General features: G+C 44.1%; 1 protein-coding gene and 1 long non-coding RNA gene across 3 annotated transcripts in view; one reads left to right on the top strand and one right to left on the bottom strand.

Moving 5' to 3' along the window:
* The window catches only part of LOC307222290, a 100,990-nt gene that overhangs the window by 24,233 nt on the left and 50,641 nt on the right, over positions 1-26,116 (bottom strand). Inside the window, exon 1 of one of the 2 annotated variants that reach the window (XR_013841726.1) lies at positions 20,108-20,337. The exons of the other annotated variant lie outside the window; for it this stretch is intronic. This is a non-coding gene — a long non-coding RNA (uncharacterized lncRNA). Of the gene's footprint in view, positions 1-20,107; positions 20,338-26,116 lie in introns of those variants that run through there. 2 annotated transcript variants of the gene reach the window in all.
* NAA25 (N-alpha-acetyltransferase 25, NatB auxiliary subunit) overlaps positions 3,546-26,116 on the top strand; it is a 36,003-nt gene continuing 13,432 nt past the window's right edge. The window contains exons 1-10 of the mRNA XM_079986866.1: positions 3,546-3,708; positions 11,006-11,091; positions 13,477-13,615; positions 14,347-14,465; positions 15,587-15,661; positions 17,146-17,253; positions 18,462-18,540; positions 19,444-19,555; positions 22,088-22,177; positions 23,919-24,088. Coding sequence (XP_079842992.1) covers positions 3,648-3,708; positions 11,006-11,091; positions 13,477-13,615; positions 14,347-14,465; positions 15,587-15,661; positions 17,146-17,253; positions 18,462-18,540; positions 19,444-19,555; positions 22,088-22,177; positions 23,919-24,088 — 1,039 coding nt within the window. The 5' untranslated portion in view covers positions 3,546-3,647. The remainder of the gene's footprint in view (positions 3,709-11,005; positions 11,092-13,476; positions 13,616-14,346; positions 14,466-15,586; positions 15,662-17,145; positions 17,254-18,461; positions 18,541-19,443; positions 19,556-22,087; positions 22,178-23,918; positions 24,089-26,116) is intronic.

The following is a 26,116-nucleotide window of genomic DNA, read 5'->3' on the forward strand; positions in this document are numbered from 1 at the left end:
ATCATAACATAATTTCGTCGTCGCTTCTTTGGACTCCCTCGCATCTCCCGCTCCCAAAAAAATTTTTCCAAGCAAATTACCCACTTGTTTACAATCTTATCTCCGCTCGTTTAAATAAAATCTAACAATTCTCCAAAAAATTTATATTTTCCTTAATCTCACTTAAAATCAGATCTAATTCAGTGGTGGGCAATTATTTATGATCTAGCATCCTTCTTAAGATTCAACCAAATTACAATATTTTTGTAAATAAGTCTTGAATTTCCTCCAGTCCTCCTCAACCCTCTCTTCTCCCAGGTCTCGGATTCTGCCAGTCATCTCGGCCAGTTGCATATAGTCCATCAGCTGCATCTGCCACTCTTCCAGTGTGGGTAGGTCTTGAGTTTTCCAATTCTTAGCAATGAGTATCCTTGCTGCCGTTGTTGCGTACATAAAAAATGTTCGGTCCTTCTTTAACACCTTCTGGCCGACAATACCCAGAAGGAAGGCCTCTGGTTTCTTAGTAAAGGTATACTTAAATACCTTCTTCAACTCATTATATATCATTTCCCAAAAGGCCTTCACTTTAGGGCAGGTCCACCAGAGATGAAAGAATGTTCCTTCATGTTCTTTACATTTCCAACATTTATTATCAGACAAATGGTATATTTTGGCAAGTTTAACTGGGGTCATGTACCATCTATATATCATTTTCATTACATTTTCCTTCAAAGCATTACATGCAGTGAAGTTCAACCCAGTGGTCCACAACCTTTCCCAGTCCTCAAACATAATATTATGCCCAATATCCTGAGCCCTTTTTATCATAACCGATTTAACCAATTCGTCTTGTGTATTCCATTTTAACAGCAAGTTATACATTCTTGATAATACCTTAGTCTTTGGTTCTAACAATTCTGTTTCCCACTTCGATTTCTCCACCTGGAACCCTACCTTTTTATCATTTTTAAAGACTTCTTTAATCTGAGCGTAATGTAACCAGTCTCGCACTTTATCCTTCATTTTCTCCAAACTCTACAATTTCCAATTATCTCCATCTTTTTCTAATATTTCCCAATATTTTGGCCATTTGGCCTCCATATTGGGTCTTTTTCGGGCCTTGGCTTCCAGAGGTGAAAGCCACCTCGGAGTTTTGTTTTCCAATAAGTCTTGGTATTTTGTCCAGACATTAAATACTGCTTTCCTGACAATATGGTTCTTAAAGACCTTATTGATCTTAACCTTGTCATACCATAAGTATGCATGCCAACCAAAAGCATTGTTAAAACCTTCCAGGTCCAGTACATCAGTGTCTTCGAGATGTAGCCAGTCTTTTAGCCAGCAGAAAGCTGCGGCTTCATAGTACAGCTTTAAGTCTGGCAGGGCGAAGCCCCCTCTTTCTTTTGCGTCAGTTAGTATCTTAAACTTAATTCTGGGCTTTTTGCCCTGCCAGACAAATTTAGAAATATCTCTCTGCCACTTCTGGAAACACTCCGTCTTGTCCACAATCTGCAGTGTTTGGAACAAAAACAACATTCTTGGCAATACATTCATCTTAACAGCAGCAATACGGCCTAACAAGGAAAGCTTCAATTTTGTCCAACTATCCAAGTCTCTCTTAATTTCAGACCAGCATTTTTCATAGTTATCCTTAAATAGACTCAGATTCTTTGCTGTTATATTTACCCCTAGGTATTTTACTTTTTTAACCACAGTTAGTTCTGTTTCTCTCTGAAACCGTTCCGACTCTGTATCTGTCAAATTTTTTCCCAACACCTTAGTTTTTTGTTTATTTAGTTTAAATCCCGCCACCCGACCAAAATCTTGAATCAATTGTAATACTCTTATTGTACTAGATTCTGGCTCCTGCAGGGTCAGAACCAGGTCATCTGCAAAAGCTTTAAGTTTATATTGTTTCGCTCCGACCTGAATCCCTTCCACCAACCGGTCCCCTCTAATCATATTCAAGAGCACCTCCAGAACCGATATAAATAACAAAGGGGAAATCGGGCAGCCTTGTCGTATTCCTTTTTCAATTTTAAACTCTTCTGTAACCACATTATTTACTATCAATATAGCCTTGTGTTCTGAATATATTGCATCAATCCCATTCTCAAAACCCCGACCCACTCCCATTTCTCTTAAATTTCCCTTCATAAATTTCCAAGAGATATTATCAAAGGCTTTCTCCGCATCTATAAAAATTAACACTGCTTTTGTATTTATGTCTGTTTGCAAAAGTTCCAAAATGTCAATAATGTTCCTTGTATTAGCAAACATATGTCTACCTGGGAGAAAGCCTGCCTGGTCTTGTATTCTTGTTACCAAAAAAAAAAAAAAGTGCACCTAGACACTCCACTGCAGCGCCCATAACCTAGGTTTAAGGTGCCATTTAGCTCCTAGCTTTCCTATCTCAAGTTTCTAACACGGAAACCAACACAGAATGCTTGCCGCCTGGGTCAACAGCACCAAATAACCTTCTGCCATTGCTGCAACAACCGCACCTGGTGAACTGTTCCTTCGTCAAGGGGTGGCAGGGAAGGCTAAGAGGGGGCTGCTACTGCCTCCTCTTTGCCTGCCTCACGCCTGGGTTCAAATCCACTCTCAGCTCCCTGAGAGGCCTACTTCCAGTGCCGGATTTATGTATAAGCTAAACAAGCCAAAAAAAATTAAAGGGGAAAAAACTGGATGTACATTTCCAAAATGTAAGATAAAAAACAAAATAAAACCTACATACAGCAACAGTGTTTTGCGTTGTGTAGGCTCCTTTGATGTAAGTAATGGGCCCCGCCAGCTAGCCTGCTCCCTAAAATATCACTGGTTTGCTCATTTCTATATACAGTACAGTGGTAACTTGGTTCTCAAACTTAATCCGTTCTGGAAGTCTGTTCCAAAACCAAAGTGTTCCAAAACCAAGGCGTGCTTTCCTATAGAAAGTTATTGCCAAATGCCAATGTGTTTGCATTATTAAGTTTGTTATGAGTAAAAAAATCGTTTTAAGTTAAAGCTTAATAATTATTTCACTATTAATATACTTATTCTTAATTGTATTTCAGTTCAACAATTACGCTGATAAAATACTGTACATATTTTGTTATGTGCAAATGGCTTTAGATACCTATTAGGTCCATAAATTACCATATAGCATATATTCAACACACAAAAAACAGCGACAATTTGTTGTTGACAAAGGACAGCTGGACATAATGAAGGGCCCCATTACCTTGAGTAGCTGAGGGCCTCATCATACCTAAATCCGGCCCTGCCTACCTGGCCCGGCTGCTTGTGAGGGGCCAGGAGGACACCCTCCCCCTCAATACAGCCCACCTCGCAGGGTCGTTGTGAGGAGAGCTGCCCCTAAACGAGGCCCTTCAAGGCAACCACAATGCCAGTGACGCGGCTCGCTGAGGGGAGCTCGCTTACCCGCCTCACAGGCTGAGGCGGCGGCGGCGGCGGCGGCGCCTCAAGGCCCACGAGGGAGGCCGGCGGGGAAGCGAGGACGCCCGCTAAGCGCCGCCTCCTGGCCGGTCTTGGCCCCCTCGGAGCGCCTCGCCTCAGCCTCAGCCCGGCCCCTTTCCCCCACACGGGCCCGCCCAGGCCGGGCCGGCTGGCTGGCTGGCTGTGGCGGCGGCGGCGGCGGCTGCGCGCTGCGGTTCTGCGCTCTCATCATGGCGGCGGCGCGGGGCCATGTGCAGGACCCCAACGACCGGCGCCTCCGGCCCATTTACGGTACCGACGCCGCGGGCGTGGGGGGGGGGTTCCCCTCCCCCCCTCTTCTCCCTCCCCTCCCTCCCCCTCCCCTTTCCCTAGCGCGCGCGCGGCCCCGTCCTAAGCGCGGGGCCGCGCGTGCCCTTTCTCCCTCAGCCGAGGCCCCCCCCCGCCAAAAGACGTTCCTACCCTTCGCCGCCCCCTCATCCCGAACCAGCGTCCCCCCCCCCCATACTTGACCCTTCCCGCCTTTTTCACCTTCTCCCCTCAGAGACCCTAGTTTGAGGCGGGGGGCCGGGAGGAAAAAAGCCTAAACAGGCGGCTGCCTCCCCCCCCCCAAAAAAAATCGTTCTTATTGTGGTACGGGGCAGAGGGGTAGTTTAAGCAGGCCCCCCCCCAATGTCCATAGTTGTTGTGGTATTGGGGTGTGGGAAGGAACGCCGTCCCCTCGTGTTCACCTCTATTGTGGCATTTCGGGGGCGCGTTCATCAGGCACCCCCCATGTTTGGGCTTCTGTGTGGTCTTGTGGGCTCAAGCAGGCACCTCCATGTTTGTCATTGTGGTGGGATTTGGCGGGTGGGTGCCTCGTGTTCATTTTTACTGTGGCATTTGCAGGGGGGGGGGGGGAAGAGGCTGAGCAGAACCCCCCCCCCCCATATTTGTCCCGGCCTTAGTGTGGATTGTAGCGGAAGGAGCTGCCAAGTTCATTACAAACCCTGTGGGAGGAAGACAAGGGAGATTTTGGGGTCTGGCACACGTGGTCAGAAGTTCATCATATCCTGACCATTTCCTTCTCCAGGAGGAGATGGTGGGTTTGGGACCCTCTCTCCCCCCCCCCTTACTCCCTATTCTGGACTCAGCAGGGTGGCAGGCCATGGTCTAAAACCATTTCTTAATGCAGTATATATCATTAGCAGATAGTCTGGAGCTTCATACATTTGTGCTTTTAAAAAGACAGGTGGTCCTGTGGGTGAACAAGGGGGTTTCAGCACTGCACGGATCCTTATTATAGAATTCATGGAGCCAAGATGGAGAAGCAGGAGCTTATAGACCTGTTTTTCCTAACAGTAGATTTGCTAGGCTGGACTGAGCAGGGGGTGAGGAGTGCATGACATTCATGCGACCGGTTGCCACAAACTTTATATCCTCTTTAAACCAGAGGAGGGAGATATGAATTGTAAAGTCTTGCCTGCTTGTGTGGCTTACTTAATGTGGCTTGGTGGTGGTGGTAGCAATGGCTTTGTTGTTGCTGTTAATTTAGAGGGGTGTGTGTGATGCTGGCATCTTTAATCTCATTGAGTAGTACTGTATGGGTGTAGCAGCTCTTTTTGTTTCCTTTGCAAAACTTTAGAGCAGGGGTGGCCAACTCCCAAGAGACAGCGATTCACCCCCTTTTTTGGGGTTCAGGTAAAAAGTTGTTGAGCTTTTTTCAGGCGAGCCTGCTTTAGAGTTTTGGACCATATGATACTTCCAAGCCCCCTCTCTATTGCCTTTGATGTAGTAGCGAGAAACAATCTGAAAAAGGGCATCACTGTCCAACCCTCACCAGTGCCCTGCTACAATCCATTAAAGGTTTGATATGTCTGGATTACAAGTCCGCAAGAATAATTTCTTGATCAGGATAACTTTAAGCAGCACTTTAAATGCAAGCCTCTCTTTTGCTATGTCTAAAACTTGATCCAGCTTTTACAGGCAGTGAGTGACCTTTTTAGGTGCGTCTGAGATGTGCATGACCACACTTATCGCGCCGAACCCAGACGTGACCTGAAAATGCCAAAAAAGGGGGCAGAATGGAATGTTTGTAGGCTTTTCCCAATGGTGTTTTGAATATACACAATTTAACTTAAACGTGCCTTGGAACGTAACCCCTGCGTAAATTGGGAGTCGCCTGCAATTACTTTCTTGCTGCGGGATATACAAATGTTATATTCCTTATGAAATCTATTGCTACTTTTTACACATTTTCACTTATGCTGAATGGAACTTTTACGTTATCTGCATCTCTCAGTAAGGCAGGTGAAAACACTTGGAGAACAGTTGGAAAATAGTCAGGCACCAGAAATCTCCACATTAGTCTTAGTCCATTGTTAATACCATTTCCATTTCCAGTGTGTGTCATTGCGCTGAGACAAATGAATAGTTGTAAGAGCAAGTTAAGCAGTGCAGTTCATATCGTAGAACTGTAGTGTTGGAAGGGATTCCAAGGGTCATTTAGTCCAACTCCCTGGTGAATAGGCATTCTGTTGCGGCGACTGCAACCTAGATTCACAGTGCCATTTGGCGCCTAGTTTATATACCCAAGTTTCTAACAGTGTATGGAGAACCTTCACTTTCGTTAGGCAGTGACCACATTAATTTGGTCGCCCCTTACTCCCCCATTATAAACTTAAAAAGTTGGTTGTCTGGGTAGGATCCTACTGCTTAAGGAAGCTACTTTGTAATACTGTATTCCATTTTTTTTTGTTAACTGCCGAGTTAAATATGCATTCTCTTTGTCAAAAGCTGACCTCCTTTGTAGTGCTTCAGGATAATATTTTAGTTTCCTGTTAATTATGTTGCTTTGAATGTATACTTTATATTTGAGTTCCTTCAGTAATGTTTTATTCTGGATTGTTTTATTTGGTGTTTTAATGTAGGCTGTAAACTGCTTTGAGATAGTTTTCTTAATATACAACTGTATAAAAATGAAATGAATAATAATTTTTAAAAATGTGTTGGATGCTGTTCCTTTTCAACCTGTCTTAGGAATATTGGCTAGGAGCTCAGGTTGCTTTGTTGTACATAAAAGGTAAAGGTAAAGGTACCCCTGCCCGTAGGGGCCAGTCTTGACAGACTCTGGGGTTGTGCGCCCATCTCACTTAAGAGGCCAGGGGCCAGCGCTGTCCGCAGACACTTCCGGGTCACGTGGCCAGCGTGACATCGCTGCTCTGGCGAGCCAGAGCCGCACACGGAAACGCCGTTTACCTTCCCGCTGGTAAGCGGTCCCTATTTATCTACTTGCACCCGGAGGTGCTTTCGAACTGCTAGGTTGGCAGGCGCTGGGACCGAGCAGCGGGAGCGCACCCCGCCGCAGGGATTCGAACCGCCGACCTTTCGATCGGCAAGCCCTAGGCGCTGGTACTTGGCAAATGCTGGAAAAGGAAGATAAAATGCTGTACTTGGTTTGAGAGTTTTTTAAATGTTTAGCACTGAAGAAAGTTAAGGCAAAGAAGAAGCAGTTCTTAACTTGCCAATATGAAATCCTAGTCAAGAGTCTTTAGAAGAACTGCTTTGGGGCAGAACGGTGCAAACCTCATGGTTTAAGATGTGACTATAGAGACACAAATGTCCATGACATTTCTGCACTTTGAATGAATTCAATGGAATGGTGTGTAGCCAAAAGGTTCTATTAGTACCAGATCTGAACCTAATTCTGCTACCTCTGCCTTTCAAAAGAGAAATTCCTTTCACTTCAGCTTCTGCAAATCTGTTTCAAAGAAGTGGACTGAAGTTCTGTGTGTTCAATTCTTTTGAGTGTGTTCATATGCATGAAGTTGTGCCTCAGTATAGGATGTGTTTTTGAGTTGGAGCCTTGATCAGTTATGATGGGAAATTAAGTTTGAAAACTAGGTTTGAAAACTAAGAAGAAGAGGTAGTTCTTTTATTTCTTAAATGACATATTTTTAGTATCTAGATTTTCCATAAGTAGTTTCTGGTAATACTCCTTAAAACAAACAAGTCACATACAAAAATATATAATTTGACAAGCAACAATCTGCATTGTATTTGGACCTTAGAAAGACCTACTGGGCTTATTAGAAGCACTGATAAGTATTTAATTTATTTGTTATTACATTTAAATCCCACCTTTCCTCCAAGGAGCTCAAGGCAATATACATGGTTCTGCTCCCCATTGTACCCTTACAGCAACCCTGTGAGCAGTATTTAAAATTTGCCAGGTGCTAGGTGTGTTTTGTTACTGGTGCTGGTCTGATTGCGACTGCGTGGAGGTTTCTGAGCACCAGGTTGGCAACTGACATCTGCATTGAGACAGGTGACTTATGTGCCAGCAAAAGACATGTGTCTTGATCTTCTACACTGCCGCACAAATCATGGACCCCTTGCTGGGAATTGTAAGAGCAAGCTACAGTCAAGCAATGTAGTTGAGATCATAGAATCATAGAATTGTAGTGTTGTAAGGGACCCTGGCTGTCATCTAGTCCAACCCCCTGGCAAATAGACATTCCAGTTGTGGTGACAGCTGTGCCATTTGGAGCCTAGCTTATATATCTGAGTTTCTCATGCTGCTTGTTAGGTAGGCTAGGCTAAGAGGCAATGAATGGTCCAAGTAAGCTTAATGTCTGAGTGGGAATTTGAATGCTGGTTCCCTACTTCTTGATCGAACACCCTAACCACTACTCCATACTTGCTCTGTAATACAGTGGTAATACAGTCTGTAACCTCGAGTTACAGACACTTCAGGTTACAGACGCTTCAGGTTACAGACTCCGCTAACCCAGAAATAGTACCTCGGGTTAAGAACTTTGCTTCAGGATGAGAACAGAAATCGTGCTCCAGCAGCAGCAGGAGGCCCCATTAGCTAAAGTGGTGCTTCAGGTTAAGAACAGTTTCAGGTTAAGAACGCACCTCCAGAACGAATTAAGTACTTAACCAGAGGTACCACTGTAATAGAATTTGTGTCTCTTATCCGAGTTCCTTAAGGCAGCTTAGAGATAAACAAAACATAAAATATCACAATACAGGGTTTTTTATTGCATAAATTAAATCTCACAGACACCCACCAAGAAAACCCCTTTGAACACAAGTCTGGGCAGAACACAGAACAGTCCCATTCAAAGACGTGGCATCTGCAGTAAAAATGTTACCTAGCTACTGGCTGAGGAAAAACACGTTAACTATAAAATACTAAAAACCCACCTGTTTTTTTTAAAAAAAGGAAGGAAAGTTTTTACCTTGTGCAGAAGAAATGAGTAGCAAGCTCCTTGGAGAGAGCATTCCACAGGTGGGATGGAAGGCACCATCTATAAGCATCCATCTCTTGCTGCCACCCTCAAAATTTTAATAAGAGGAAGCACTTTCAGAATGTCTCTTTGTAGATGATTTCAAGCCCCATATAAGCTTTCTTCAAGTCCTAGGGTCTCAAGCTGTGCAAGGCTTTGTAGGTTAGAACCAGCATCCTGAATTGAGCCCAGGAGCCCAGTGACAACCAGTGTAATATCCTGATGACACTAGGGTTACTGTGGATTGGGTAGCCTGGATAGACTGTATATTTTAAGTCACAAGTACAGTAAGTCCCATTAATTTCAACTGGATGAGCTCAAGTTTGTTTACAGTTTTTATTTGTAGATCTTTGAAAGTTGGACCATAGTTTTTAGTTATGTACAATCAGGAGTACCTTGAATCAAATTCTGCTTCCATTGTGTAAAGATTTTCATGTCTTATCTACATGAAACAGCCAGTTTGTAATCAAGCATATAGTGGTAAATGCTGTTGGTTGCCCTCTGACTATGAATTGGACATGTGAACATAGTTGCAGAGTTTGCAAAGGCAATTGTCGCTGGGGAAAACTAATGTAAATGTTTGGACATGTTCTTATTTTTTTCACTATTCAGCAACAGTCAGTTTATTTGATGACAGTTAAGCATCTTTTACATTTGCTGTTTGCCTTTTATCTTAATTGCTTATATGTTGTACAGAAGCTTAATGAAGTTGTAGTACTATATTCCCCAAGGTCCTTCACCCTTCGGATGAAGTCTAAGACTCTGTTCTCAACAATTTGCCATTCTGGTAGCTGAGCTAATTCTGTTAGAACAGAGGGTGTTTGCAACGTTTTAGAGAAACCTGGTGAGGTTGTCTAATCATACTCTTTATGCATCCATTTATATTTATTGTGAACTGCCACTTTTCCAATTGCTCCATAAAGTTTTTGTTATTAAAAATACACTGGGGCTTCAGTCCACACTGTGTAATCTCAGGTAAACCGATGCCGAGCACCAGAACTTCAAACCAGTGCTACCACCACGTCACAGTGCCTATTTTAATGTTTCTGCATAGTGCTCATGCTCTCTATGTGGGCTTGGAGCTAAGAGTAAGAACAAGAATACAATATAGTATTTGCAACCTGAGCCACGTGCTCCCCTGTTGTTTCAGGCAAGAGACAAAGGGGTGCAGGAGGCTGCTATGCTCCTTCTGTGGACCCTCCAGACTAGTCTTTTTCCTGTTGGGTGTCCATTGCCTTCTCCCATTTTTGTTTACCTGTATGTATGTTTGTGGAGAAAAATTGCCTTAGGTCAATGCTTTCCCTGCTTTTAGAAATGGAGCAGTATTTCAATCATGCTCCTCCTGAATGCTAGCAAAACTGCTCTTAATTATTTGCTTGTTACCATCTTGTTTTGCTCCTCTTTGGGTCACTCCTGAAGTACTCATTTATGAACTTCTATTGAGGGCTATTTTTTTGTACCCAGCCCCTATATATAGTCAGTGGATAGAGAGGAGTTGAGTTCTCCTCAGCCATAGACCTGGGCAAGTCCCTGTCCATCCCAGCTCTGAAAGTTGTAGTAATAGCCTGTTACTGAGTAGTTGTGATGATAAACCAAATAAAGGTGGCAAATCCCATTTGATGTATACATAAGAAATGGGAGTAAGGCTAACCCTTTAAAAAGCTTCTGTAAGGTTTTTCATGAGAATGCCTTGCTGGGACAGATTAAGGTTGATCCAGTTCAGCATTGTGACTTTATAATGACCAGGAAGATGACATGGGAAACGCCAGTAACTGCTATTCTCTCTTCTCCCCACCACCCCCTACATCCAGAAGTCAGAGAAATACTGCCATTGATCACAGAGGCTTGCCATCACTATTAACCATTCAAAGAATTATCTTCCCATAATTTTTCTATTCCTTTATTTTAAAAACCCAACATAAGCTGGTGGTAAGTTAATTTTTATGTTGTGTGAAGAGCTACCTTGGGTGGTTTTCTCATCACCTTTGGAGTTGATTGGGTAGATTCTGACATCTAGTGTTGTGCAAGAAAGTAAGGGGGAGGGGCCAGATAAGTTATCCGTTCCTTTACAGCAGTTATAATCTTAAATACCTCTATCATATTACTCTTTACTCATCTTTATTTTTCATGTTTTCCTCTAAATTAACCTAAACGTGAAGATTGCCCCCTCAGAAAATAAGTCTGCAGTATTTATGCATTTTATTTAGTTCATAAAATTTATACACTGCTTGATTGTTAAAAAAGTGGTTTACAAAAAAATTAAACAATAAAATTATCACTAAGAATAATGTTTGTGGTTTTCCCCTTTCTTACACTAGATTACCTTGACAATGGCAATAATAAAATGGCAATCCAGCAGGCAGACAAGTTGCTGAAGAAACACAAAGACCTTCACTGTGCTAAGGTAAGCTCAGGGTTTGTTTGTTTGTTTTAACATGCTAAAAAGTCAGTGTGTTCTGTCTTAAATAAACAAGGCAAGGCTCTTCTCTTTAGCCGTTGCATTGCTAGTATAGGGTGGGGAACTTGAAGCCCTGAGAATTGAAGACAGCCCTCTAGATCTCTCTGTCTCACACTTAGGACTCTCCCAGGGCCATATCCCTCATTGGCACTACACTGTGCCTTCTTCAGATGCTTTTGCCTGACTGGAATATGTCCTTGAACTGTGATAATGCCTCTTGGTTGTCTGTAGAAAGCTTTGACTTCTGCATGGCTGGAATGTAGTGTGAACGATGCAAAAGTAAGAGTCAAATCCATTGCACCACCCATTTTTGTATCTGGCCCCACCCACTTTTAAATCTGGCACATGGCTCCTGGAAGGTTGCCCATGTGGGAATGTGACACATGGACTGAAAGGAGGTTCTGATCCCTGGGCTGTTCTGGAAAAGAGGGATGCTTTCTGCCATGTTTACCCTTAGCTATCATGGGACACATGGGGGTGGGAGCGTGATTGTGCTTTGACCACCACCAGTGCACAACTACAGTGGTACCTTGGGTTACAGATGCTTCAGGTTACAGACGCTTCAGGTTACAGACTCTGCTAAACCAGAAATAGTACCTCGGGTTAAGAACTTTGCTTCAGGATGAGAACAGAAATTGCGCGGCAGCTGGAGGCCCCATTAGCTAAAGTGGTACCTCAGGTTAAGAACAGTTTCAGGTTAAGAACGGACCTCCAGAACGAATTAAGTTCTTAACCTGAGGTACCACTGTACTTCTTCTTTTTCAGCTTAACCCGTGTTACTCCAGCCTTTCTGTTCCACAAACTCACAACAATGAGGTCAACTTTGCTGCCACGTTAGTCAAGCTGTTGAATAGCAACAGAGCAAAAGTTAATGTTTTTTCAACTTTTGCTTCTATCTACGTTGACGTGGCTCAGCAAAACAAGGCAATTAGGGTTGGTCAGTTGACCAAGTCAAACATACTTAAATACTGTCACATGGTAGGTATAAGACTAATTACGAGAGGGGTGAGGAACCTCTGACTTGCAGGTGACATCTGGCACAGAACAGGTCCCAGTGTTTCCCCCACACACTTGGTGTCAGATATGGGGCATGTGTAGAAATGGCTGGATTGGTTGCCTGGCCAAGTTCCCCATGGGGAACTTGATCATGCAGCCAATCTCTGCAGAAAGCAGCTTTGCCAGCCGTATGTGCAGCACTGGGAAAGTGGCAAGCATTGGGTTGACAAAGCCCCTTGCGCTGTGGTTCTTTAGTGACTGACAGCCAGCTTGGAAGCGCTGCACAAGGGAATTTTGACAGGTGGGTAATCTGTGGGGGTGGAGAATGATAAGGCTCTGACCCACTGGGCCAAGAAGGTTTTCCCACCCCTACAATATAGAGAAGTCTGGGGCAGGCATGCCTGGTGGACTGCGAGTTAGAATTGGCTGGCAGTAGTGGCAGTACTATGGACAACATGGCGGGGGGGGGGGCTGCTAGGTATTGGGCACTATCTGCCAACTGATGCCCCTCCTGGAAGAATAAGATGGTTTTAATTCTCCGGAAGGGAAAACATCAAAGTCTCCACCTTCTAAACTTTCAGAAGGGAATTCCAGGGACACAGCTGAGCAAGTTTAAAGTGCACCTTGTTAAATGCGGTATCCCCTTCCTACCCAGCTGCCCTTGGGCAGCTTATTAACATGAGGCTTGCTCAGCGTGCTCTTTCTATGAGATCTGCAACGGTAGGTATGTTGTGACCCCAACTTTTTATTACAGTGTTGGCTAGTGATGTGTCTCAAAGTCTGAGCTTACTTAGATTTCTAAGTCTTCTGTTAAGTTAACCAGATGTCCAGTGAACTAAGGCTGGGGTCGGGAACCTGTGGTCCTCCAGAGGTTGCTGGAACACACCTCCCATCTCCTTGACTGTTGGCCATACTGGCTGGGTGCGATGGGAGTTGGAGCCCCAACAACATTTGGAGGGTCACGGGCTCTTCATCCCTGAACTAAGGTTGGCAGGAGGTGCAGAAGAGAACATAAGGCATTGCATTATATATAAAAACACCATTGGTTCATCTCAATATTATCTACACTGACTGGCAGCAGCTGTTCAGCGCTTCAACCAGGCTTTTCCCAAGCCCACCTGGAGACATCAGAGGTTGAATTTCAGGCCACTTGAATTCAGAGCATGTGCTCTGCCTGTGGGCTGCAGCTCCTTTCTTTGGTACGTGCTGCATTGTTACCACCTGCCCATTCTGCCCCATTCACTGTGCAGCTGGATTTCCCCCCCCCCCCATAGTGATTCCTTTATATCGCTGCTGGGAAACCCCTTAAAAGTTGCTTCTTTGATCCATGTGTAGGTTTTGAAAGCGATCGGCCTGCAAAGAACCGGGAAGCAAGATGAAGCTTTCACTTTAGCACAAGAAGTAGCTGCTCTTGAACCCACGGACGATAATTCGTTACAAGCTCTGACTATCCTATACCGGGAAATGCATCGGCGTGAGTTCTTTGGTTTTCCTTCCTATTTCAGACATTTCAGAGAATGCTGTTGCCAGTGTCTTGCTTACAGTCCTGATTCAAAAGCACTAGTGTGGCTGCCAGTCGGCAGCTAATTGATGGGGAGGGGTGGTGAGGTAGCCAGTTAAGCTGCATTGTTCTCTAGACATAATGTTTCCCATAGTATTTAATTCTGGATTGTAGAAAATAGGAGGAGTGGTGGGACAGGGCCCAGCTTTGATGGTGGAGCCTTGGCAAGCTCACCTAACAGTAGACACAGCACCAGATTTCTGGGTCTTGCTGCCATTTTAATACTTTTACAATGCTTCAGACGTAGTGTCACTCCAGGAGAAATTGGAGTGCAGCTAAACCAAGCAGCTTAGAGTGCTGGGTCAGTGGTTTTTGTTTTGTAAGGGGGGGCCCAAGGCAGATATTGGGGCCCCAGCAGCTTCCCATGGGAGCAAAGTGCTGACACCAGCGCTAGGGAAAGGATAAAGGTACTCAACACACATTCTGTGATAAAAGGCATGCAGAATGCTTTGTACATGCAAATTTGGAAAAATCACAAGTGCCTGGCCACACAGGTCCCAACAAATCTGAAGCCTTATTTAAAAAAACAACAACTTTGTGAAGGCTGTTTTGAGTGCTGTACTCTGTACAATCACTTAGGGTTTGGGAGAAGTCTATAGGTCCTAACCAAACACACAACCTGTTTCTTAAAATGTCTCATTTAGCGGAGCTGGTCACAAAACTCTACGAGGCAGCTGTGAAGAAAGTTCCCAGCAGTGAAGAGTATCATTCCCACCTCTTCATGGCCTATGCAAGGGTTGGGGAATACAAGAAGATGCAACAGGTAATTTACCTGAATCGGAGCTAGGTCAATTTAGCTTGAGAGTGAATACACCCCTCAGAGAGGCAACTCAACCTAAAATCAGCTTAAAGATCTGTTGACATTCCATGTGTATATGTAAACCTATTAGTAATCTGTTATGGATAAAGTGGTATATAAGTTGTGTTTACATAGAATTGTAGAGTTGGAAGGGACCACGAGGGTCATCTAGTCCAACCCGCTACAATGCAGGAATCTTTTGCCCAACGTGGACTCGCAACCCTGAGCTTAAAAGTCTCATGCTCTACCAACTGGCCATGTCCTCCACTCATAGAAAACACTTACTCTGAAACCTTTTTAAAAATTTTACGACTTTGGTTTAAAATACTTGTGATTTGAGGTGCATTTAAGTGCTTTGCATTTGCATTTAACCTGTAATGTTTGAAAAAAACGTGTAAAGAGACAGTGTCATTAATGTGATGGACCCATGAAATTAATTTATGGACCTAGTCTAGCAAATCCTTTATCCTGTGAGTAGCACTACTTAAAAGCATCAGCTTGCTATGTGCATTTATAACAGATGCATTCATATCAATATATGCACACTTAACTCAAAGGGTATAATCATCTTGTAATATCAGGCTTTGCAAATGTGCAAAATGCAAGTAAGCAGAGGTCCCTGTTGACTTTAGTGTATCCGTACCTGACTATGAGGGGGGGGGGGGTTGAAGAGAGAAACACCTATATTAAATATGATGATCTAGCTATGTGTTGAGTGCCATTATCAGCAAAATTGAATCCAGAATTCGTTATTGTGGGGAAGCTGTTGTTCAGGAAACTTGTCCACCGTTACTGATCTTCTCATGAAGGAACTCCTGAAATACTGCCAGTTTACTTGGAACATATTTTAATGGGTTCTGGTTTGTGAAAAGGAACAGTTTCCTGTTGTGGTTAACAGGTTTGAGCAAATGAGTCTTGCATTTAACACAATGGTACACAAATTCAAAGACAAGTAAATTAGTCCATGGATAGTCAAACCAAAAGCATTCCTCTCTCAGGTGTTTCTAATAAGAACTTTCAGTGGGTCTGAAGTATAATGAATCAAGCATTCAGGAATGATTTATTTATACCTCCTTCTTTTTCAGGCTGGAATGGCACTTTATAAGATTGTTCCCAAAAACCCTTACTATTTTTGGTCTGTGATGAGCTTAATTATGCAGGTGGGTACAGTGTCTCAAGGGAGATAACATTTCCTTGCAAATAATCTGCCCTTTTTCTGTTTTATTTTCTGTGTGAAGATGCTCAGTATGTTTCGAGGGTAGACTCTGTACTGCAAGTGCATCACACATTGCCAGTATACTGCAAGTGTTGTAAAGCAGAGTAGCCAATGTGGTGCACTCCAGATGTTGTTTTACTCCCAACTCCCATAGCCACTGGCCATGCTGACTGAGACTGATGGGGGGCCCCAAAACATCTGGAGGGCACTACATTGGCTACGCTTATCACAGAGCTTGTTTGCAGGTTGGAACTGGAAGTTTGTCATCTTAGATGGGGCATGTTGTGAGATAACAGAGAATTTGAGAAGTCTTAACCAGATGCCCTTCAATACTCCCTCAGGTCATAGATGGATCACTCCTCCACTCCAAGTATGATTGTAGCAACTGAATATAATCTGTTCCCCCAGGGTATGAGAGGGATTGAGACGAGCTCATAGCCCGCCTCTCTTGCTTCAGTCTATAATTGTTCTCCTAAATGAGTTCTGAGGTTGTTACTTGAGATTGACTATTGGTGCAAATCTGGAGTTCAGCCAAGCAATAGCCTATCAAAGGCCATTGGCAGAATCCTTTTGCAGTCTGTCTGAAATCAACAAGAGAACTGGCACACTGCATTACTAGTTCATTTCAACTACCGTATTTTTCGCTCTAGAAGATGCACCCGACCATAATTCACACCTAGTTCTAGAGGAGGAGAACAAGAAAAAAATATTCTCTCCCTCTGTGCGCAGCACCTCTTCAGCGAAGCGGCAGGAGAAACGGAGCCCTTTCCATTTCTCCTCCTGCTTCGCTGAAGGGGCGCTGCGCGGAGAGGGAAAGCTTCACAGCACCTCTCCAGTGAAGCGAAGCCAGGAGAGCAAGAGGGATCGATCCCTCTTGCTCTCCTGGCTTCAGCAAAAGCAACATGAAGCCTCCGGAGTGCAGCGGGAGCAGTCCCGCTGCGCTCCAGAGGCTTTATGTTGCTTTCGCTAAAGCCACGGAGCCTGCATTCACTCCATAAGACGCACACACATTTCCCCTTACTTTTTAGGAGGGGAAAAGTGTGTCTTATAGAGCGAAAAATACGGTAACTTAGCAATTCATTTTCTTCATTTTTTGTGTGATGCAATCCCAGAACATAATCAACACTATTTCCTTGTGGGTGAGAGGAGCATGTTTACTGAGCAAAACTTTCAACTAATTTTTCCTAAGTTTGTCAGAATGTTCACTTGTTTATCAGAACATTCACAGCAGCTGAAAACTTTTGACTGGGCCCATAGTTGAGAGGACAGAGCATATGTTTTGCCCACAGAGAGTCATCCGCTCAGCCTCTGTTATCTCCAGTAGCTGAGCTAGGAAAGAATGGTTGCCAGTCAGGGTGGAAAGTACCATGCTAGATGAAACAATGGTCGATTCTGTATAAGGCAGCTCTATATGTTCTTCTTTTTCAGTCTATATCTGCACAGGATGAAAATCTCTCAAAAACCATGTTTTTGCCTCTAGCTGAAAGAATGGTAGAAAAAATGGTGAAGGAAGAAAAAATTGAAGCTGAGGCAGAAGTAAGATATATATATTTTAAAAAACTAATTGTAGATGTAATTAATTCAGCTTCTGCTATCACTGAATTATTGCAGTTAGGTTTTGAATACAGTGGTGCCTCGCAAGACGAAAAGAATCGGTTCCGCGATTCTCTTCGTCTAGCGGTTTTTTCATCTTGCGAAGCAAGCCCATTGACGGCTTAGCGGATTAGCGCTATTAGCGGTTTAGCGACTTTTAGCGGCTTAGCGGATAAGCGGCTTAGCGGCTTAGAAAAAGGGGGGAAAGGGGGGGGAACCGCAGGAACTCGCAAGACATTTTCGTCTTGCGAAACAAGCCCATAGGAAATTCGTTTTGCGAAGCACCTCCAAAACGGAAAACTCTTTCGTCTAGCGAGTTTTCCGTCTTGCGAGGCATTTGTCTTGCGGGGCACCACTGTAGTTTATTTTCATGTTACAAACAAATGGAAGGCATGGCTTAGAAGAGGCACATTGCTAAGGTAGAAAGTAAGGGGTACTTGAGCATGTCCCAGATTTGGATTAATCCTTCTCCAAAACTTGATGGGATTCCACTCTTTTGGTTACAGCTCTTTTTAAGCTTGCCAGGATAATCTGGATATCTGTAAAAGTGCTGGTGGCCTGGGTATGTGGCAGAGAAAATCTGAGTAGTTTCAAGCGGCCCATAACTGGATCAAATGAATTGGTTTTTGATACAAAAGCCTTTCTGTCTTTCCCTGCAAACCCTATGCAGAGTGATGACTACTGATCAGGTGTGAGTCCCAGCTGCTTTTTCTGTTGGCCAGAGTGGCAACCCTCTTAACAAGAGTAAGAAACAGTGCAGAATGTGGAGTTTTGTTTTTAGTTCCTCAGATTTGCCCTGTGTTTCCTGCCCACCTCTTTATTTGGCAATTTGTCTTCCAGAGGCTTTGGGTTTTGGAGCAAGGAGGCATTTCAACCACTAGTGGGCCACTATCTTTGCAAGACCAGCCTATCAAAATGTAGCAATACAAACAAGTTTAGAGTTAATAGGTGGATAAGAATAAGATAGAAGAAAGAGTTAGAGGGGTGACGCTAAAGATAATTATTAGTTTTCTTCCAATTTGTCGGGTAGCATAGATTTTTCACTCCACTTGAATATGCTCTCTTTAAAAAGACAGTTGCAGAGACTGCTTCTGGCGGTCACCTCACTGCCTCTTGTTTCAGTTGCATCCTCTTCCTCTTAACTTCCACAGGTTGAGCTTTACTACATGATTCTAGAACGCTTGGAGAAGTACCAGGAAGCTCTGGATGTTGTGAGAGGAAAATTAGGAGGTAGTGTATCTCTTTTTCAAATTTGACAACTGGCAAGTCTCAGTGGTTTATAGACAAAGGTGCAGCTTCCATATTTGGAGGCAGCGTCCCTCTAAATACCAGTTGATGGGGGGTGAAACAGCAGGTGCTGATTGCTGCTGTCGTGTCCCATTGTAGGCTTTCAAAAGGCATCTTGTTACCCAGATGCTGAACTAGATAAGACTTTTTGCCCAGCAACGATAAAAATAAATGATTTTTAAAAGTCAAGCCAGACTTCCATATACGTTTCAAATCAGTTATGTGACATATTCCTTCAAAGTAGCCTGATGCACATTATGTGGGCGCGATAAATCTCTAGTGATAATCTCTTAATTGAATCTATGACCCTCCGTTAAGTAAGTAGAGTTAATGCTTTCTATTCAGCATACGCAATTATGCTGATTAGAGCAAACTACAGACAAAACCGTATGGCTTTGAAATCGAGCAATATAAACACAACACAGTAGGTCATGTTTTGTATTTATTGTGAACATTTAAATAAATATGTAGACTCTTGTCAAATGAAGAACATGGACATTTACTCCATGTTACAGCAAAGCACTGCTCTGCTCATAGTTTGGGCACTTGTAATCCATTGCACAAAGGATTGCCAGCCGTTTAACTTTCACTATGTTATCTCACAGACTCTCTGCACATTGTTTCATGTGCATATATGAAGTTCTCTCCTGCCCACCCTACTATTATTAGTTCTCCTAATAATGCATTTTGCATTATTTGGTAAAGTAAAACAGCCTTCCGAGTAAGCCCATCTAAGTTTCTTTTATGTTTCTAGCCTGCCTGTGGCCTTATCTGTTTGGAGGTGGGGGGGGGATTGCTTTTGCGATTAAGACTTTGTGAATTTATGACTCTTTTTGTTCCATTTAGAGAAGTTAACCAGTGAGCTCCAGAGCAGAGAGAACAAGTGCATGGAGATGTACAAAAAGCTGGGCAAGTGGCCAGAATGCAACGCACTCTCCAGGAAACTTCTGTTGAAAAAGTGAGTGGGAGTTTCAGCTCCTTTTTGTTTTGTTTTGTTTGTTTGTTTGTTTTTGGTCCTTAACCAAACTGAAGCAAAAGGTATTATCTCCTCCATCGCCACTACTGCACCATCATGTTCCCAAAGCAAATAAGCAAGTAGTTTGTGACAAGCCCAAAGGAATATCTTCTTGTTCCTCCTAATTTAAGAGCCTAAATCTGTTTATATTTCCACCCCCATCCAGCCAGGATGTGAGGGGATGGGATGCTTGTCCTATTAAACAGGCTTGATTGGATCCACCCTACTTCCACTGGCTGAAAGCAGCACTTTCAGTTACAACAAGAGCCGCCAGAGACTTTGATAGATTTGGGGGCAGTTTGGAAAACTTGCCTTCCCTCCTAAGGTCAACAAAAAGGAAGTTTTAGTTTTTTAAAGAGCAAGTAGCAATGGGAACCTTGAGAGAAAGTCAAATTCAGTGGTAGAGCACTTACTTTGCATATGAAAGGTCTGGGGAAGTCTCCCTGTTTGAAACCCTGTAGAACTGCTGCCAGTCAGTGTAGAATACAGTGGTACCTCGGGTTAAGTACTTAATTCGTTCTGGAGGTCTGTTCTTAACCTGAAACTGTTCTTAACCTGAAGCACCACTTTAGCTAATGGGGCCTCCTGCTGCTGCTGTGCCGCCGGAGCACGATTTCTGTTCTCATCCTGAAGCAAAGTTCTTAACCTGAAGCACTATTTCTGGGTTAGCAGAGTCTGTAACCTGAAGCGTATGTAACCTAAAGCGTATGTAACCCGAGGTACCACTGTACTGAGCTGTATAGGCCAGTGTGGTGCAGTGGTTAGAGTGTCAGACTAGGGCCTCAAATCCTCCACTTAGCCAATAACCTCACTGGGTAACCTTGGACCACTCACTCTGAGCCTAACCTACCTCACTCACAGGGTTGTTGTGATGATAAAATGTGGAGGAGGAGAACTATGTTCACCACTGTGAGCTTCTTGGAGGAAAGGTGGGGTACAGTGGTGCCTCGCAAGACGAAATTAATCCGTTCCGTGAGGCTCTTCGTATAGCGGTTTTTTCGTCTTGCGAAGCAAGCCCATTGACAGCTTAGCGGATAAGCGCTATTAGCGGTTTAGCGGCTTTTAGCGGATCAGCTGATAAGCGGCTTAGCGGCTTAGCGGCTTAGGAAAAGGGGGGGGGAGGGGAAAAACCCCGCAGGAACTTGCAAGACATTTTCGTCTTGCAAAGCAAGCCCATAGGGAAATTCGTTTTGCGAAGCGCCTCCAAAACGGAAAACCCTTTCGTCTAGCGGGTTTTCCGTCTTGCGAGGCGTTCGTCTTGCGGGGCACCACTGTATAAATGTAACAAATAAATTGGTCTGACTTGGTGTAAGGCAGCTTCCTGTGTTCCTGATAAGCATTAGTAAAGCAGCATCCTGACTTTTATAATGGATAAGAAGAGGTTTCAGTGTCCCCCCTGCTCATCATCAGATACAATGGCATCTAAAATATAGTAAATTGTGAGATTTTAACTCACCTCTTTGAGATAAGCATTCCTCCCAGACCATAGCTGTGGGAGAGTCTGCGGACAAGTGGGAGGGAGATAGCTTCCCTCTGAATGTTTAGCTTCCATTAAAAATATCAAAAGGGTCTAGCTCTTTCACACAGGGAGATCAATAAGGAAAAACATGGTCATTGTTCTCCTCGGTCCAGTATACCTGAAGGAGCGTCTCCACCCCCATCGTTCTGCCCGGACGCTGAGGTCCAGCGCCGAGGGCCTTCTGGCGGTTCCCTCATTGCGAGAAGCAAAGCTACAGGGAACCAGGCAGAGGGCCTTCTCGGTAGTGGCGCCCGCCCTGTGGAACGCCCTTCCAGCAGATGTCAAAGCGATAAACAACTACCTGACATTCAGAAGACATCTTAAGGCAGCTCTGTTCAGGGAAGTTTTTAACGTGTGATTTTACTGTATTTTTGGTTTCTATGGAAGCCGCCCAGAGTGGCTGGGGAGGCCCAGTCAGATGGGCGGGGTATAAATAATAAATTATTATTATTATTATTATTATCCTCAAGTGCTTTGCAAGAAGTCAGCCTTCACTCACCTCTCAAAAGCCTGGCTTGTGAATAGAGAGGTACTGTGGTGGTTGACAAATACAAGAACTAGTTTGTTTGTCATTTAATTTATAGGAAAATTTGTTTGACTGTTTAATTAAGTTACTTTTACTGTAGACCTCCCCCCCCCCATCTGTTAGGTGTTGAAAGAGAAGGCCTCTGTTGTCAGAGTATTCCTAAAGACTGGGCTAGTGACACTAAAGGCTCAATATTTTCACTGGTGCAGTTTTTGTTAGGGATGCTTATCTTAAGTTGCCTTTTCTTTAAGACATGAAAGGCAACAGACATGAAGCTGTTCTTCTCTTCCTTGCTAGGAGAATACTAGTGAATCCCAGGACACTTTTACCCCAGATGCGGGCGTTTTGCCTTCCTTCACATGAAAGAGAGAGAGAGAGAAGTTGTTTTACACTGTGCTCAGTTCTTCTGCTTGCCTCTTTTCTGTTTTAGCCCAGATGATTGGCAGTTTTATATGATCTATTTCGATTCCATCTTTCAACTGATTGATGCAGCCTGGACTCCCCCAGCTGAAGGAGAGCAGTGAGTGTCTTACTCTCTTTTGAGGGCTTTGAGTGTTTGTCTCTTTTTAATTGAAATATTTGCATAGTAAGGGGGCTTTGAGAGTAGAGAAATAGGAGCTCATTTCCTTAGTACACTTGGCTGTTAGTTCGTTACTCCCAAACCACAGCACCAGCTTTTGCCTGCGTCTGGATCCTATGTCATCTAGGAAGAAATGTCTTGAAAGGACCAAATGAGTGCCCAGTGCATCAACTCATGTGAAGTCGTACGTGTAAAAATTCAGATGTTTCTACTCATCTCTTGTAGCCAGGGGCATGAGACACTTCTACCTTCTTGAATACTTTAGTAGTTCAGATCTTGATCCAAAATGAGTACTGGGTTTGCATGTAACACTCAGCCATGGCTGACACAAACCCAAGGTTTATAAGAAACAACAAATTATGGTTTACAAGTGTGATCAGTTTGTGGTTGACAAATCATAATTAAGCTCCTGACTAGGTTTGGACAATCAAATAAAGCATGGTCTAATACCCCTAGTTTATTAAAACATGGTGTGGTGTTACATGTGAACCCTGCCAGTGACATCATAGACACCTTTCCTTTCCTTTCCTTTCCTCTTAGGCTACCTAATTTTTAATCCGTTTTTGACAAACACTGAAAGACTAGCAATATTCATTTGTTCGTTCATTCAAACCAAAATTGGTTTGAGGTAACAAGAAAACAGAACCTGCCTTTCATCAGTGGGAACAATCCACACAGCATCGAAACAATATTACACAATGATAATAATAGCAACACAAGTAAATAAAATATAAGCTACAAATTTAAAACCAAGAAACAAAAAGGCATCAGTCTGCACTTTGCTTCTAAGATACCTTGGCAAATAAAGTCTTAACCTTTCACCAAAAATAATGTGATGCTGGTGCCAGATAGATTCCCTTCAAGAAGGTGTTTTAAAGTCAGGGCATCAATACAAAAAGCTCTCTCCTTTGTAATTCATAACATTCCTCCCCTAAAGAAGGTGCTTGGAGCTTTACCTCTAAACTCCCACATGGACATGGGTTCAGACAGAATCTTTTCATTTCTTCCTTTTAATGAGTGTCACAGACACTCCTCTGCATGCCAGCTGGGATGTAGGCAAAGTTCCGGTTTCAGCATCAGCCAAAGGTTTGTCGCGGTTTTCACCTTACTATACATACACCCAGCTGGTTGCTCCAGCTGTCTCTTGGCTTATGAACATTTTGAGGTCAAAATAAGAGGACTCTGGTCAAGCCTTCGCTGCTCTTCAGATGCGGAGGAGGGTTTAAAACAGGTATGAGAAACCTGCAGCTCTCTGGATGTTGTTGGGCTTTCAGCTCCCAACATGCCTGCCCATTGGTCATGCTGGCTGCAAGGGCTGATAGGAGTTGGAGTCCCAAGAACATCTGGATGGCCATAATTTCCTCATCCCTGGGTTAAAAGGCCGTTGGCTTGTGCAGGGAGAAATATGGTAAAGAATGGGGGGGGGTAAGGAAGTGGGGGCTTTGAATTGGAGGGGCTTTGAATTGGAGCTATACTGGGAGGCAGGAAGCTGCCATGAGTGGTATTAAGCCCCTGGACCTGCAGTTGCCCATTCTCATCCTAAAAAGTCATGTTTTTTACATGTTACATACTAGGCTCTGGTGGGCAGGGTAGCAGCAATGCAGTATCCCATTCCTTGATCAGAATTTCACAAAAAGGCCGTTTGGAGGCACTGGAACTCATACTTCCTTGTTGTGCACAGCTCTCTCGAAGGCGAAGTGCATCACAGCACAGAGGAAGCCTTGGCTTTTATAGAGCAGAGGATAACACAAGAAGCCAACAGTGCCCGGCCACTCCGGGGACCTTTCCTCGCCCGACTGGAGCTGATCAGGCGCTTGCGGCACAGAGGCTGCAGTGAAGAACACAAATTGGGTAAGGGCCACTAATGGGATGCCAAATTGAGCCTCACGGGGAGAGGGTGTGAAAGTAGAACCAGGGCTCCGTCCTGGGATTGCCGCAGCTGATGTAAACTCTGCACAAGAATTGCAGAAATCCACCCATGCTTTGGGGAGAGGATTGTTTGTCTTCTATTTTAATCCTTGGCGTGGAGAGGCAGCTTGTGAATGGTAAATATTTAGATGGTAACAACACTGGAGCCTCAAGAATTGCTGCAGCACAAGGAACGCTAAAACTAGCTTTGTGTGTGTGTGTGTGTGTGTGTTATTAGTGCTTTAAGAGTTGTTTCCCTGCTGAGAGTGAAGTAGAATCCCTTCAGTAGTTGGAGAAATAGTTTGTGCAGCACATTCTTCACAAATTGTCAAGTGAGATGTATTTGCATCCCTGCTGCTTTTTTTTTTTAAAAAAAGTTAAAAATCTAAATGGAAATTTACTGGGCAGATAGTTGGGAGTTCATGTCCTTTTAAAAAGAAGCAAGTAGGGATCTGCAACAAGATGTTGCAGTGTGACCACACCCACTAATATAGCCTGGAACCTTTAGTATTGTTCAGTACTCTTGACTTAGGTGGGGGATGAGTTTCAGGAGTAGGGAAGGGATAAGAATACTTCTCTCCCCCAACTCCAAGGCCTTTTGCTGTCCCACCTGCCTCAAAGATCTCATAGCTTTATAGTGGGGTGGGGGGCATACAGTTCAGAGATGGACAATGAATCCTTCCCTCAAACTCCCCACACATACACCAGATTTTTGCTATGATATTTATTTTATTTGTTGGTTGCTTGAACAAGTCAAATTCCTCCTTTTTCTTTGCCCCCCCTTTTCTTTTGGGAGGATTGTATGGATGGTTCACAACTATTCAGTGTTTCAAACTACAGACTTGAGTTCCACTGCCTTCCTGATTTCTTTGAGCCCTTTTTAGGAACATAGGGTAAAGGTAAAGGGACCCCTGACCATTAGGTCCAGTCGTGACCGACTCTGGGGTTGCGGGGCTCATCTCGCTATATTGGCCGAGGGAGCCGGCGTATAGCTTCCGGGTCATGTGGCCAGCATGACTAAGCCGCTTCTGGCGAACCAGAGCAGCGCACGGAAACGCCGTTTACCTTCCTGCTGGAGCGGTACCTATTTATCTACTTGCACTTTGACATGCTTTTGAACTGCTAGGTGGGCAGGAGCAGGGACCTAGCAACAGGAGCTCACCCTGTCATGGGGATTTAAACCGCCGACCTTCTGATCAGCATGTCCTAGGCTCTGTGGTTTAACCCACAGCGCCACCCGCGTCCCTTTTTAGGAACATAGGAAGCTGCCTTATACTATTGGTCCATATTGCTCACTCTTGTCTGCAGTGACAGTCGGTTGCTCCTCTAGGTTTCATCAGACTGGTAACATGCCCAGCCTTGCCTGGAGATGTCAGGGATTAAACCTGGGACCTTCTACATGCAAAGCACATGCTCCACCACTGAACTATGGCCATTTGCATTTTCTTCTCCCTCCATTGTCTCTCTCTCTAAGCTCAGTTGCCACCAGCAATTTGTAAGCTCACAGGCTCCTGTCATGCAGTTATTGCTATTAGAGGGAATGGTATATTCCAGTGATGGTGAACCTCTCAATTTGGCCCATGCGGCTGTTTTGAGCTTCACTTTGCCCACCATCATGTGCAGGACAGGTTAAGCTGAGGATACAAAGAGACAATGGGAAGTCTCAGAGTGCACTCTTGATTGTTGCCCCTGCTTGCATTCAGCACTGTTTAAGTTTGTCTATGAGTGCAAGCCTTGCTGTGTTTGAGTGGAGTCTTCTACTCAGATCTGCACCTAATGCAAGCAAGGGCTAGAAAGGGACAATAAGGAGGGCACTCCAAGCCACATGCTCCTGATTGTTCCTTTGGAGCCTCAGCTTGCATTCTGCACACTTTAAATTTGTCACTGAATGCAAGCCCTGCTGCTTCTAGGTGGAATCACTTCTACCTGACATCACTTGCCATCATGTGGTTGACAGTGGGCTGCCCTGTC

This window comes from Podarcis cretensis (assembly GCF_951804945.1).
Source record: "Podarcis cretensis genome assembly, chromosome: 8".
Lineage (NCBI taxonomy): Eukaryota > Metazoa > Chordata > Lepidosauria > Squamata > Lacertidae > Podarcis > Podarcis cretensis.